Source organism: Doryrhamphus excisus, linkage group LG4 (assembly GCF_037039965.1).
Source record: "Doryrhamphus excisus strain RoL-2023G ecotype Guam linkage group LG4, RoL_Dexc_Guam_v1.1, whole genome shotgun sequence".
Taxonomy (NCBI): domain Eukaryota; kingdom Metazoa; phylum Chordata; class Actinopteri; order Syngnathiformes; family Syngnathidae; genus Doryrhamphus; species Doryrhamphus excisus.
Genome location: NC_136360.1, coordinates 7,894,262 through 7,910,072, shown reverse-complemented (window position 1 = coordinate 7,910,072; position 15,811 = coordinate 7,894,262). Strand labels below are relative to the sequence as shown.

Here is a 15,811-nt window from a genome sequence, read left to right as displayed (position 1 = left end):
CTTCCAGATTCCACACCTCCTTCTGCACTCCTCCTGCTTCCAAACCTCCTGTAGGTATGCCCATTCCGCTGTGATTGGTCACACTCCCAGGACTTCTGGATTTATCATCCTGTCCTGTCCACCTCTTGTCTCAATGTATAGTATGTTCTATATGTATGGATGGTCGCTTGTACTTCTATATAAGGGGCAAGATCAATACATTCATTCATTCGTTACTGAGTGCAGGCAATCTGGAGCCCATATAAGGAAGTCATCGTTTTGCATCGTTTAACATGAGAATGCCACATTGTAACTACATTTATAGGTTAGAAAAGAGGAAAAGGCATAATAGGTCCCTTTAAATGACACTTTCTTTCTCTTAATATTTTGACTTATATTTTAATTACCGCTATGTGGACCGATCCAATAAAAAAAATCCTTAGTGTGACCTTGGGGAGGGTCATTATCATCATTATCAGCATCATCATCATCATTATGCTCACTACTCACAAAGTGAAGGTTTCGTTGTATTTCGGCGCCCAGCTGTTGTTCTTCGACTTGGTGGCATACTTCCTCTTCTTGTCGCTGAGGTGAGGGCCGATGATGAAAACTTCCACAAACGGCCGGAATATTCCCTGCGTCTGCCACCTCAGGTCGTTGGCAGCAACCACTGTCACAGAGAGAGACAGAAGGGACGGTGGGGGGGGGAGTAAGACTTTCTTGTCTGTTCTCCTTATAACAGCATAACCTTTATTCTTCTTAACATTTAAACTTTATTCTCTAAAAATACATTCATTCATTCATTTTCTACTGCTTATTCCCACAAGGGTCCCAGCTGTGTTCAGGCGAGAGGCGGGACTGATCACCAGCCAATCACAGGGCACATATAGACAAACAACCATTCACACTCACATTCATACCTATGGACAATTTGGAGTCACCAATTAACCTAGCATGCATGTTTTTTTTTTTAATTGTCTCATTAAAGTACAACATTGCTTGAAGATTGAGTGTTTTCTGTATAGTAGAACTATTATTAATATAAAATTACCATTTAATTTGTGTACAAGTGCATATTTTCTTACAAAAGTTAACATCAATATAGTACATCCATCCATTTTCTATACCGCTTATCCTCACTCAGGTCGCGGGGGTATGCTGGAGCCTATCACAGCTGACTTTGGGTGAGAGGTGAGGTACACCCTGGGCTGGTCGCCAGCAGGACAATGTCAATATAGTAATTTTTTTAAATTTAAAAATCACCATTTCATATTGGTAAAATATTTCTACTTTATTCTCATAAATAAATTACAATATTATATTACAATTAGAATATATAAATAAATAGGTAACAAATATTTACATCTAATTTTGCATAAATGTAGACACCATTAATTTCAGGGCTATTGAGCACGTGTCCACATCATAGCACAAGATATTTAGTATACAGAAAGATTATTATTAAGAAAAATTAACAAAAAAACCATTTTGATTAAATAAATAATTTTTTCCAAAGAGAGCCGAACAGTGTAAGTAAGTAAGTAAACAGTGTCGGACAGCGAGTGTAATATCGCTAGTCAACAATAGCCTCCTCCTCCTGGGAACTAAAACCACTCAAGTTGTCTTGACAAGCATCAAAATTGAAAAGCCTCAGAATTCCTTCATCACACACTTTGTCAGTCTCCCTCCAGCTTTCGCACTCTCTTTCCTTGTGATCTTGATGTCTGGGGTCAAATTAGCCATTTAGCTTGAGCAACCCTCTTCATATAGTCCAGCCTCAACATTGTGTTGAGTTGTGTGCTCTCAGACAAAATGAAAGTAACTTTTTCCGATACTGACACAAATACTTACAGTTTACCCGTTCTTCTTTCACCTCTTCATTGTTCCCGATATCTGTGTTGACTGCTAGTGTATTTATTGGGTGTCAAGTTAATTCATCCCAGCACAATGCCTGTCACTCATATACCAAACAACAATGTTATCATCCTCTTTGTCGTTCATACTTATAGTGTTCAGTGCAGTCAGACGGAATGCAACATGCACTGCGTTTATTGTCAAAGCTGGATGTTTGATGTGGGTCTTTGAGTGCTTGACGACTGCAGTGTATGATGGGAAGACTTAGTTGGGTGTCAATGAAGTTCTTCCAGAGTTCAGAAGGTCCCTCGTTTCCATACAGTACTTACTACTACCACGTTCCTTATTGGCTGTGGTGCTCCTTTTCACACACAATCAAAGGACCTAAGACAGAAGAAATGATCTTACCTTTCACGGTGACCTTGTGCTCCCCAGTGTTGGGGTGAGTGAAGATCTCCACATGAATTGACACTTCACCCACAGCATCGTCCACCCCAGAGCCTGGTGGAGGACAAGTCACACACACACAGTTAGCAAATGACTCCTTATGTAGACAAACCAAACACGAACACAAGCCGCACCGTGAACTCTGGTTCAAGTCTCCTCCTCCAAGTCTTATGTAAATTCAATGCAACTTTTAATAATGCATAGCGACATTTACATACATATGTTTTGTTATGGGAGGACTTTAAGAGAGTCACTGGGCTTCTTGTGTTTGTGTGCAGATTAGGACAAACAAAATGCTGCTATGAGTGGTACTTCTTCATTATTCAAATTTCCACTTCCCGCCTCCCACGTTACAACTTCACAATATTACCTTTTGTCGATCTGCACTATTAGAATGCAGTGATTAATATTCAACATTTGGGTTGCAATTTTAACACTGGCACCCACTCATAGATGCAAAGGAGTTGTGTGTGATAGGATGCAGGTAAAGTTAAGTAGGAACTGGAGAGGGTCAAGTGAATGAAAGCCCTGCCCCTACAGCACAGGTAAGGTCAGGACATGCTCAGATGGATCCAGACATGTGGGCACACCGTTACGTTCCTCAGGGAAACCAAGACCACTCAACTCTGATTCTATTACATCTACATGGAATCCGACCTGTAAACAATTCCAGAAGGATATGGAAACAGATGGATATTAATTTGCAGTGTTTTAATTAGTGTCTTCATTCCATCAACAGGAGCTTTGTGGCGAATAGCAGCAGCCCGCCTTTACGTGTGCGTGTATGTGTGTTACAGCCGGCCGCCCACTAAACAAGGTGTCGGTGGGAGTGAGACGGCAGTGAGTGTTCCTGGCACGTTTTCTGCCTTTCAGCTCTCATCTCGTCTCTCTCCAGGGAGGATTATTGGATTGTGGCTCTCACTGCCAACTTCCAACAAGACGAAAGAGAGCAGCAGGCGTCCATCTGGACCAGTCTACTTGATGGAGAATGTTCATAAGAGATGACAAAGAAAGTTTTTTGGCTGGCGCGCAGGAAGGCTGTGCCAACAAAAGTTGCATTTTTTCTTTAAGATAATAAGATGTGATTATTTAAAGACCATCAATATCATGTTTTAGCAGAAACCCCGGAATCATTTTGTATGATTCCGCTTGACAACTATCAACACACACTAGTGATAAAAAGGCCAGTGTAGTCCATCCATACATTTTCTATTCCACTTATCCCCATGCATTCATACTTATGGACAATTTGGAGTCACCAATGAACCAAACAATGGAACGTGGGAATACCCGGATTAAACCCATGCACGAGGAGACCAATTTCCTGACTGTGTGGCCAACGCGCTAACCACTCATCCACCGTTTGGCCCCAGTGTAGTCATCAATGTCTTGTATTGTCTTAAACTTGATTCATTCATTTTCTACCGCTTTTCCTCACAAGGGTCGCGGGGGTGCTGGAGCCTATCCCAGCTGTCTTTGGGCGAGAGGCGGGGTACACCCTGGACTGGTTGCCAGCCAATCACAGGGCACATATAGACAAACAACCATTCACACTCACATTCAATTTGGAGTCGCCAATTAACCTAGCATGTTTTTGGAATGTGGGGGGAAACCGGAGTACCCGGAGAAAACCCATGCATGCACAGGGAGAATATGCAACCTCCACACAGAGATAGCCGAGGGTGAAGTTGAACCCTGGTCTCCTAGCTGTGAGGTCTGCGCGCTAACCACTCGCCCACCGTGCCGCCCGTCTTAAACTTGATTTGTAGTTTAATTAATTTAGAACATTTTCATGCTTGAAAAAGCTTGATTTTAGGCCAACAATGTGTAATATTTGATGGTAGATCGTAGTAGTAGTAATTTTTAATCCTAGTGTTTATTTATCGCTTTCATTTGCCATTTATATGCATTTAGAAACATTTTCATTGTTTTCTGCATGTAAAACTATAGCTTATATTAAAAGTCCTTTCAGTTCCAAAGAACAGTTCCAAAATGAAAACGTGAGGAATGAATGTGAACTATTCATATTTATACTGTGTGAACTACACTTTAAAATAGTTCACGAGAACTATGAACTTGCACAACATTGCAAGTAAATTCGCCATCCCTATCACTCGCCTACTGAAGTTGCTTAACATATTTTGCTCCCACCTATTGTGAGTGTCCATTCTTTTGACAGTGGTCCAAAGTGACATAAATCAGACCACATTACCGCAGGGGCAGCTTGTGATTGGCTCAGCCGCAAAGAGACTGTTGTGAGGAGAGCCACCATCATATTCGTAACAAGCCTCAACAAAGCAAGCGGCCTGGATAGCTGGAAAATGCACAATGGACGGTGTCACCCAACCCTGTTGGCGCCGCTCACTTGCACACACTCACCCACACACACACACACGCAAGTGCACACTCCCGTTCGGCCCTCGGGCCCTTAACAATGATGTCATGCTCCTCTACACTTTGATGCATTTCTATTGTTTGCTTTTGATGTCCGCGCATCATGCTTTAGTGTCTGCTCATACATACAGAGAAGGGCGTATGTATCAGTGCAGCTCCATCCGTACAGACATCACTGCATGCATGAATGCATAAAGTCCTCATGGGGGGAGTGCACTTAAAAAGACAGAGAAAGGCCCAAGTAGGAAAAAAGAGGGGGGAAGTATGTTCAGTCTATGCAGGCAGGGGGAGTTTTGGGATGCATGGAGGTGTTAGGGGAGTGTGAAGGTCTGGACGCTTCCTGGATGTCTCAAGAGTCTGAACCTGGGTGCAACGTACCCTTGTCTGGGTAAACATCCTCACTAGTGGTGAACCTCACCCCCTTGCCGCCAAACACTGACCCACAGATGGGGCAGGAGGACAGAGAAAGCAGAAGACATGTAGAAAAGTCACAGAATGAAAAACATTTATGTGATTTAAAAGAGGGGGCGATACTGTTCTTTTTTGTTGAATTCCTTCTGCAGCACGTAAAAGACACTATCCCGCTCCCCCTGCTTAAATTGTTTCTCCAGCAGAGGTGTTGGAGGACATTTTGTCAGCTGCAGACTGCCACAAACATGATGGCTGTTACGTGGCAGCCTGACAGTCAAAGGGGGGGGGCGGATGTGTGTCTTTTATTTGCAAAATAGGAGCTGGGTTAGGTAAATCCTCTTAGGAGACTCAGCTGTAGCCTCCATATTTTTACAGAGGGAAACACTACACTTGAGTGACGTCTAGATCATTTAAACTCAACAAACAAATTAATGCAGTTATAAAATCTTGTTTTTATCATCTTCGGCTTTTATCTAAAATTAAATCTTTTTTATCTTTCCAACACTTTGAGCAAGTCATGCACGCTTTTATTTCATCACGTCTGGACTACTGTAATGCACTTTACTCTGGAATTAGCCAAAAGTCTCTCTCCCGCTTACAGTTAGTCCAGAATTCTGCGGCACGGCTTTTAACAGGAACCAAAAAGGGGGAGCACATCACCCCAATTCTGGCCTCCCTGCATTGGTTGCCTGTTCGTTTTAGGATTGATTTTAAGATTTTATTGTTTGTTTTTAAGGCGTTGAATGGGCTGGCCCCCAAATACATCTCGGACCTCATCCAAATTTACTCTCCAGCGCGGTCACTGAGGTCCGAGGGCCAGCTCCAACTTGTGGTGCCTAAGACGAGACTTAAGACCAAGGGGGACCGAGCCTTTTCTGTGGTTGGCCCCAAACTATGGAACTCTCTCCCCTCCCAAGTGAAAAAGGCCCCCAACAACGAAAGCTTTAAGTCTCGTCTCAAAACCCACTTTTATTCTCTGGCTTTTAACTCGGAGTGAGTCGTATGGTCCTGTGTCTTTTAGTTCTTCGTTTTTATTGTAATTGGTTTTATTTTTTATACTTTTATTGCTTTGTTTCTTGTTTTTAATATTTTAATATCTATTTTACTATTTTATTTCTTAAATGATCTTTTAGTTTTGGATTATTACTTTTTAATTTTACTAGTCTGTGCAGCACTTTGGAAACTCTGTTTATAAAATGTGCTATATAAATAACGTGGATTGGATTGGATAGATCAGAGAATGAACTGTTATATATCTGTTATATATCTGTTATAGACAGAAAAAGTGGTTACCTTGTGCATTCTGTGACTGGACAAAGGTCTTAATAAGTTTATCTGTGGCCTGTGTGTAGAGGGACAGGGCATAATGGAGGGACTGTAGATCAGGACTCTTCTCCAGGAAAGTCTTCTTTAGACCGACACCACCGGCGTGGAAATATTGCTAAAGGCAGACACAGACACAGACAACTGTTAACATAATGTAGGACGGCTAAAGAAGAGAAAATATTGACATTCATTTTAATGACCTTGCTTAGCATTTATCATTATAAAAGTTAAACTGATTATTCATTTTATGATGTCTAGCGTTGAGGTCCAGTTCAGGTAATTTAGTGCCAAAATGTAATAGAGTCTGCACCAATCAGTGCGTCCCTACCTTGATGGTGTCCAGCGCCAGTTCTATGACGGCACACTGCTTGGGTGTGAGTGCTTTGGCCTCCTCACGAACCATGTGCTCCTGTGCAATACGTCAGGAAGTAGACAGCAGCAAAATTAGGGTCAAACTATGTAATAATAATAATAATACATTTTATTTGTATAGTGCTTTTCAAAATACTCAAAGACACTTTACAGAAGAATGGAGTTGAATAAAGCAAGTAAACAGAATTGAAGACACACCAAAATACAACATTCATTGGTTAATACACAGTTAAAACATGAGTAAAAGCGGGGCGGGGCACAGCAGTCAGATATAAAAAGTTAGACATTAAAAACAGATTTAAAGAGGTGGGTTTTGAGTTGTTTTTTGAAGGGGGGAAGGTCAGGGCAAGCACGGAGTGAAATACTTAAAAAGACAGGCTTACTGTACCTTCAGTTTGGATAGCTGACCCAGCTCTTTGGCAGCGTTAAAGATGAGCTGAGTGCCCTGCGAGAAGACACAGAAAGGAAAAGGACAGGAGGACAAAGTTGTGTTAGCTATTTGTTGAAATTGTGACTCTGATCATGATATTACGAGGCAGGGTCACATAGAGGACAGTGACATTTCCAACACGCACATACATAAACAGTCAGCTCCTTGCACAATGTCATTGCACTTTTTTTTCTTCATGTGCTGTCAACATACAGTCAGTACAAAGAAAGGTTGACATGTACTCGTGTTCTTCAACACACACACACACACACACACACACACAATTAGCAAGAGTGTGGCATAGGTACAAACATAGTCATTCTGCTATGTGAATAAATCACTAACTGCTGCCCTTGCTGCTCTTAAAGATCAACGTCTCCATCACATCTTGATTGCTTCATTTCAAATCCATTGTAGTGGTATATAAATGCAATATCATAATAAAAACTCTCCTTGTACAAATATTTAAGTATGTACCTAACTGTATGTCAATGTAAGGATGGCATCTAATATGGTGAATATTGTGTGAAAACAAGGTAGTGTAGGGTGGGAAAATAATCAATATTTCCACGGCTTTGTTTGAGTGGGGGGCTGAGGGATAGAGACATAGACACGGAGAAGACATATAGAAGAGATAGACGAGACACATTGATCTGAAGGGGTTTAATCCTTACATCGCTGTGAGAAGCACTCTTCAGCCTCCCCTGGAAAGAGAGCATGAGGTTAAAACATGGAGCAGTGGTCGTTATAGTTGTAGCCATTTGCCATTTCATTCTCAATGGCTAGATGCCTTCAACAATCAGAAATGCCCGAAAACACAGTACAGATATACCAATTCTTATTAGTCTTAAAGGGGACAAACTGGTTCATGTCCCAAGACTTGAACTCGGGATCGAGGCTGGAGTGATAACCATTACAGTATGGAATCTGCCATGTCTCACAGCTATAGGAAGGACACAAACGAAGCTTTAAAAAGGATCTGCAAACGGTACTTTTGACTTTTTGGCTTTTGACTTTTTGCCTAAATGGGCCGCAGAAGCAATAAAAAACAGAGAGTAAAAAAGGACATGTTTGATGGTGACACAGTCAGTAATGTTTAAGTCAAAAAGGCGGGACTTGCTTTCATGTGTAATATAAACCTTGCTATGTACGCGTGATGTAAAATTGTGTTCTGTCTCTCCACACTGAAGTAGGACAACGTCACTTTTGGGGTTTTTAGTTCATGTTTTACCAGTAACCCCCATAATGTCCTCCAAGCATGAGTCAGATTCTTCTGTTGGTAGCGCATCAACGAAAGGTCAGGTGAAAGAGACAACAAATCAATTTAGACTACAAAAAATGCTCTGTAAGTATCAACATTGGCTCCATGCCCGACTCAAGCTGCTCAAACATCATCAAGGGTAAAGATGGTATCTTTAAACATGTGAAAGGATCTGCTCCGATGTAATGGAGGGTGATAACTACGAGTGTCGTGATCTCAGTATTGAGAGTTGCTTTTCCCAGTAAGTATGGAGTTGTGATCTCCTTTTTATTACTGTCATTTCATATTTTTATGACTGCATTTCATATGTCCTTCATGTGTTCTGTGTAATTTCGGTATAAGTTCTGACTTGTACTAAACTCAGATGACATCACAGTTGTAGGACTGGAACTTGTTTAGAGACCGAGGACGTCCATTATCATTTCTATTTTCATTCATTCATACTGGAGCCTATCCCAGCTGTCTATGGGCGAGAGGCGGGGTACACCCTGGACTGGTCGCCAGCCAATCACAGGGCACATATAGACAAACAACCATTCACACTCACATTCATACCTATGGACAATTTGGAGTCACCAATTAACCTAGCATGTTTTTGGAATGTGGGAGGAAACCGGAGTACCAGGAGAAAACCCATGCATGCACGGGGAGAACATGCAAACTCCACACAGAGATGGCCGAGGGTGGAATTGAACCCTGGTTTCCTAGCTGTGAGGTCTGCGCGCTAACCACTAGACCGTCGTGCATTTCTATTTTGGCCAACAAAAAAAAAACAACGACATATATTTATTGTTGAAACAATTTCTTCATGTTTGTGTCTATATGTGTCCTGTGATTGGCTGGCGGCCAGTCCAGGGTGTACCCTGCCTCTTGCCCGAAGACGGCTGGGATAGGCTCAAGCATACCCGCGACCCTAGTGAGGATAAGCAGTATAGAAAATTGATGGATGGATGGAACAATATCTTCCTTGAAACAAGATATTATAATGTACTACAAATATAGCTTTTGGTATTTGCTGTCAACTTCTTTAAAAATCAATAAAAATATGAATAATTGTTAACTTTACTGATTACTGCAAAAAAACGTGTACATCATTACCTAGTTTTCTGCCCAGCACATCCAATACACCTTCTTTAACCATAGACAAACCTCAACAATCTCTTACAATCAAGCCAACATGAGACCAGCATTTACAGTCACCCTCGTGAACAACAGAACATGAAACCAAACCAGGACAGACCAACATGAAAGGTCTTCAGAGAGACAAACATCACAGTACAGCGTAGTACAATTTACTGAGAGAAGATTGCAGTGTTGAAGAGAGATCAGATGCAAGCAACAAACCCACAGTGGGGGACTTGGAAGGTGGTGGGGGGGGGCACAGTTCAAACAGGTGAGAAAAGTGTGAAGGAAAGGTGGCAGAAGAAAGGTCAGGAAACAAGACACTAAGAAGATACGGCACAGAGGAGGGCTCACATTCCCCCTCCCCAGCACCGAGGGTCCCAGTGCAAAGGAAAATGGACAAGGCTACATCAGGCACTAGCCAAGAGTGCCACTTCCTGTTGGGGGATGATGGCAGCAATTGGTAGAAATTGATTTAGAGGAGGGGGCGGGGCCTATCACAACCAGAAATGCACCATGCTTGTCAAAAGACAAGAGTTGAAGGAGAGAAGAGGACAGAAGAACAGTGTTAATCTTTATGTACGGGGAAATTAGGATGTAAATGCAGTTCTGTGTCTGAGTAGCAAACTAGCTAACTGTGTGAGCTGCATGCTAACCGCCAATAAACAATAGAGCTAAATTTATTAAATAAATTTTCGGTTCAAGAAGTAGGTCGAGAAGGAGGACAACGACAGGAGAAATACGTTTTAATAATGATACATTTATTCTGAAAAATTGATGTGTGCATGTATGAAAATGTTAAAAAATAAGCATATTCTGTATAATATGTCCAAAGAGTTGAAAACTGCACTTTTAAAAAAATGTTGCCATCACCATCATCATCCACAATCCACTCTTTCTCATTTCTATGCATTCTAAAGATATACAAACAGCTAAAAAGAGACAGCTAATTACTGCATATAATGGGACACACCTATGCTGCTACCACAACACCTCCAAAAACCCCCAACAAGGTTTTATATACATGCTGTAATCATGCAGTAAAATGTGTTTTGTCGTATTTCAGTCCGGTGAAGCATTACCGGAATTTCCTTTCTGGGCGCACTGATTTCACATAGCAACAGAAAAACAAATGCCTACACCTAACATTAACTAGTGCAACACCACAGATAAAAACACATATATGTAGCTTTACTCATTGGTAGTCGCATGAGGTGTTGTGAGTGTGTTGTGGCGCACTACAGGTAAATATGTGGTGAAGCTAATAGCTAGCCGGTGTGGTATGGCGAAGTGTTAAAGCGCCTGTCATGTAGTTCCATCCGTAAATAATGTTGCAATAGCTTGGTTAATATGCACTACACATTATATGCAAATGGAGTGTTGTTGGTGCTTTTTAACATTTTTAAAGGCTTAATAGGTGGAATACGTCTTTTTACCTGTTTTTATATCTTTAGAACGCACAGAAAAAACATACAGGTTCATGTCTCACATAAGGATTCTGCATGATGGGAAAAATTCTCATAGAATGTGCAATTTTCCTTTAAGATATGTATTACACTTTGTCACCTTTGTCAACTATTATATGTGTCCTTTTATATTTCTGTATGCAGACACCCTGGAACTACAAGGACAATTCAGTAACTTTTAGTGAAAACATCTAAAATTACAAAACAAATATATAAATACAAATTTTTTAACAATTTTGCAATTTTTGGTAGATATTGGATTGATATCAATGAGACAACATTTTAATTATGCAGGAGGTGACTACAGGTGTACAATTTGGTGCTGATTCTTCAATTAATCATTTGATAATAATTAAAACATAAAAAAAACAAAGCCCTTTTTGCAGACCAGACAATCGTCACTGTCTTGTCTGTGCATTTTTTCCACAGTTTTTGTTACTATTGGGGGGAATTAACACTGAAAGAAGAGAGAAGGCATGAGAGGCTGGTGAAAGTGAGATGCAGGGTCAAAAAACTACAAAAATGAAATAAAAGAGGGAAGATCACAGCCACATATAGCAGAGAACCAAACCACCGCAAACGGACAGACAGACACACACGCAGGAGTGCTGTACTTACAATCATCTGTGGAGGGAGCGGTGGGAGCAGAATGTAATAGTAATCACAACAACCAGAAAGAAGGGTCAGTCAAGCTGCAAAGAGCCCCACATCAATCACAAAAAAAATCACCCCCAAAATCCTGGCTTTAAAACTGGAGGGAACCAATTGACTCCACTGTCTGGACTATAAGAACCAGCAACTTACAGCTTGAATTCTTACCCTCTTATCACTGATATGAGGCTCTTCCATTGATATCCAAACACAAAAAGAGCACACATATATCAAATAAAACAAAAAAAACAACTACAGTCTGCTTTCCAAAATGTATGCTACTTTTCGGAAGAGGGCCACATTCTTTTGGGACAAAACTGGCTGACATAGTGGAGAGCAGACCAGAGCTGGTGTAATGATATGATGCACTTTGGAATATAATATGTGTGGGTTGAGCGCAGGCTGCAACACACTGAAGATGCCTTTGTTCCACCTTATGTACACTGTGCCCCCGTTTGATGCCAACTTTGCAGCTGGAGATGTGTGTGTGTGTGGATTCGTGGCATAGGTTTCATGCTTATTTTAAACAAAGCAGATGTGATTGTATGACTATGGCTTACAGGACATATTGGCTTATTGCCCGCATTAATGCGTCTCTGCACAGCTCTTGTTTATGCATGCCTTGATCAATGCACTCACCGTTTGATCTGTAAGTGGCGGCAGAACGATCGTCTTCTCCATGGTATTCATGACAAGCTTCCACAACTCCTTCAGTACACGCTTCAGCACCGTCTTCTCACAGATCTTTGCAAACAGAGTCAGGCTGGCAGAAACAAATCTTATCTCAATGTGGTATCTCATTAGATCACATCTCCTGCAGTGGACTATGAGTGTAACCGTGGATTAAGATGCAGATAAACATATAGAATGACTCACTTGCTGTCCAGGAATTCCATGATGGGCTGCAGGACGTTGTCAGCATCCTGGGCAACACTGCTGGCATTTCCTACATTTGACGTTCCTTTCACCTGAGCTAAAATATCGCCCATCTGCTTCACATTCTCCTCAATATGAGGCTGGAAACTAAAAAAAAATAAAAAATTCAGATGAGACATGTGAATGAATGTAGACATATCTGAATACGTGAGCACGTCTCCCTGAGTACCTGACTGAGAAGACCCTACTGAGGTCATCCATAACGTTGTTAAGTTTAACCTGCAAGTCCTTCAGGATATCGCTGGCCTCCACGCACAGCTGAACATGAAAAATGGCACACAAAAATGAAATAAACACGTTTGTCCTAGTCCAAATACTAGTAGATCTAACTGTATGCACCAACAGTACAAAGATGGACTCACATCCTTTCCCCCCATGGCCTCAAACATCTTCTCTAGCTGAACCCTCAACTGTTGGATGTTGTTGATAAGGATGCAGGGCTAAAGAACAAAAGATGACATTTTTTTATAACAGCATGATGTTACACACAAACACAACACACAGAGTGTATTAAGTCACTCACCACTTTCTCCATCGTAACATAGTTGGCAAACAACTTGGAGATGATGTCAGCATACGACAGGAGCACGTTGCTGATGGTCTGAAGAGGGACACAAGAGGAATAACTAAAGCGGTGACCATGGTGTACCTCAAGGCTCACTACTGGGGCCAGTCAAGATAATTTTAAACTTTACCTTTGCAAATCGTTTCATATAGTGTCCAACAATCTGTGGATCCGGACACTCTAGTTTCCTGATGATTTCAAAGCTCTGATTGAGCTGGGAAAACACGTCCACCACGGAACATGAGAAGAGGGCATGCTCTGATGTGACCTGGAACTGTGGGATGGAAAAGGCGAGTAAAGACATTAGAAACAAAGACTGGCCAAAATATGCTCACAAATTAATAAGGAGCAACTGGCATTTTAAACTTTTATACATAGGAAACTTTCAGTTCATCTTATCAAAATAAATTAGATTTAGCCACTTTTATCTCGGAAGCAGTCCAAAAATTTGTAGACCACTCATTTGCAACGTTGCATCCAGTCCATTCATTTTCAATGGAACCTGCACGACAAGGCAATTATTGTGAGTCACGGTCCAGCCAAGCGACACACAATATTTAAATGTGTTAAATTTTGTGCACACGCTGGCATGTGACACAATCCCAGAAAGTTTAAAAATGTTCAACTTTTCATCTCTGTTGCTCAGACAAGGACCAATCAGCAGTTTTTTGGACCGACTGCTTGGCAGTGCCGCCTAGACTTGGGGGAAAAAAATAATACATACCCTGTCAGATTTCCCAGAGCTATTTGACATTTCTAAAAAAAACGATGTAAACAAAAAAGCAGCGCCATGGGATCTTGTTGGCGCCTGAGTAAACATGCATTATCCGTAACGCATTATAACGAGTATCCAGGAATAGCATTTTTGCAAATTAGCAGTATGACGAGTTCAGGTGTCAATTATCCGTATCCTCATTGTTTTTGTATACTGTTCTATAGTTGTTAGGAATAAAGTTTATAAAAAGAAACCCTCCTTAGGTAATGTATTCATTCTTCAAGCTCTGTGATTGGCCAGTCACACACAGCGACCGCCCATGCAGCCAGCAAGTATGTCTGTATTGTGTGTGTGTGTATGCGGTGGTCCCAAGCCGCAGTACTTCCAAGTGTGTGCTGTCTACTTGCAAAAATGTGAAAGTTTGGGGATCAATGGGGAGTGGAGCCTCAGTGAGTCGCACTTTTAGTGAAGGAGGAACTTTGGCTGTGTGCAGGCAAGCCGTGGCTTGTGGAGCCTATGTTGTTTGATGCATCGTTGCAGGAAAGACTCTGTGATGTGCTGTAAGTGCTAGCCCACTCATTTGCTAAAAAATCTTTTTTTTGTTCAAATGCAGGGTTAGCGCGCAGGCCTCACAGCTAGGAGACCCGATTTCAATTCCACCCTCAGCTATCTCTGTGTGGAGTTTGCATGTTCTCCCCGTGCATGCGTGGGTTTTCTCCGGGTACTCCGGTTTCCTCCCACATTCCAAAAACATGCTAGGTTAATTGGCGACTCCAAATTGTCCATAGGTATGAATGTGAGTGTGAATGGTTGTTTGTCTATATGTGCCCTATGATTGGCTGACGACCAGTCCAGGGTGTACCCCGCCTCTCGCCCGAAGACAGCTGGGATAGGCTCCAGCACCCCTCGCGACTTTTGTGATAATAAGCTGTAGAAAATGAATGAATTAATGTTTGTATGCATTGTAACTCTGCTCCGAATGAATCAAACTGTGTAATCCTCACAAGAGCCTTGTCGCCGAAGCGCACCTCAACTAGGTTTATGTGACAGCCAATCAAAACCGTGGGAGACTCATAATTTGCACTGGACATGAGCATGTTGCTTATCAGTGTAGCTAGCCACAGCCGCTCGTCATTTCCGGTCTGCAGGGTTTGCTCTGCGTTGGCGTTGAGTTTCACCAATCGTGGTCGTTTGTCAACTCCCGTGTGTGGAGCCCATTAGTCCCCATTATGGTAATACATGATGCTCTTTAGTAAATGTGGGTCACAGGATGGAAAGTTTGGAAAACATTGTCTTATACTAGGTAGTTACACCCCCCTGTAGCCTTATACTGTATCACAACTGGATGCTATTTAGTATCTATTTCTGCTCGGTACCTCTCCAGGGTGTATTAATAATGAGGAATGGACAGTTTTCATGCTGTGAAATCTCTGGGATGAGTCCTTTAATCCACAGCATTTCACAGTTCCTAATAAGTACCCTCCTTTAAACAACTCCCAAACACATCATTTTGAAGGTTACAGGAACACTACACATTGATGTGTCTGTGCTATTAATGTTGAGGAGCCTTTGAAGAAGGAAGGGGAGAGACAGCGGGTAGTGCGTTTGAAGGGAGTTAGTAATAGCTAGTTAGTGAGGCTATCTTAGAGAAATCCCAAAGTGAGAGATGACAGTGTTTCTGCATGAACAACAATTCTGCAATCCCTATGAAAAAGGTGTTTACCCCATCTTTCTTGTCTCTCTCCAAAGCACCGTGCAGAAAGTCCCGAGATACTTCCTCGTTTTCATCCAGCCACTGGATCACAAACGGCTCAAACCACCTATAGGGTTTTAAAATACATTTTTTTTGCAGATTTGTATATTTACCACAACATTTTTGATT

General features: G+C 41.7%; 1 protein-coding gene across 1 annotated transcript in view; it reads right to left on the bottom strand.

The window, feature by feature from the left end:
* unc13a (unc-13 homolog A (C. elegans)) overlaps positions 1 to 15,811 on the bottom strand; it is a 50,718-nt gene that overhangs the window by 5,893 nt on the left and 29,014 nt on the right. The window contains exons 29-40 of the mRNA XM_078790063.1: positions 15,653 to 15,749; positions 13,345 to 13,488; positions 13,173 to 13,250; positions 13,012 to 13,089; positions 12,819 to 12,907; positions 12,590 to 12,736; positions 12,353 to 12,476; positions 7,172 to 7,228; positions 6,740 to 6,820; positions 6,379 to 6,526; positions 2,242 to 2,334; positions 490 to 649 (exon numbers count right to left, since the gene is read on the bottom strand). Of these exons, the coding sequence (XP_078646189.1) occupies positions 490 to 649; positions 2,242 to 2,334; positions 6,379 to 6,526; positions 6,740 to 6,820; positions 7,172 to 7,228; positions 12,353 to 12,476; positions 12,590 to 12,736; positions 12,819 to 12,907; positions 13,012 to 13,089; positions 13,173 to 13,250; positions 13,345 to 13,488; positions 15,653 to 15,749 (1,296 nt within the window). The remainder of the gene's footprint in view (positions 1 to 489; positions 650 to 2,241; positions 2,335 to 6,378; positions 6,527 to 6,739; positions 6,821 to 7,171; positions 7,229 to 12,352; positions 12,477 to 12,589; positions 12,737 to 12,818; positions 12,908 to 13,011; positions 13,090 to 13,172; positions 13,251 to 13,344; positions 13,489 to 15,652; positions 15,750 to 15,811) is intronic.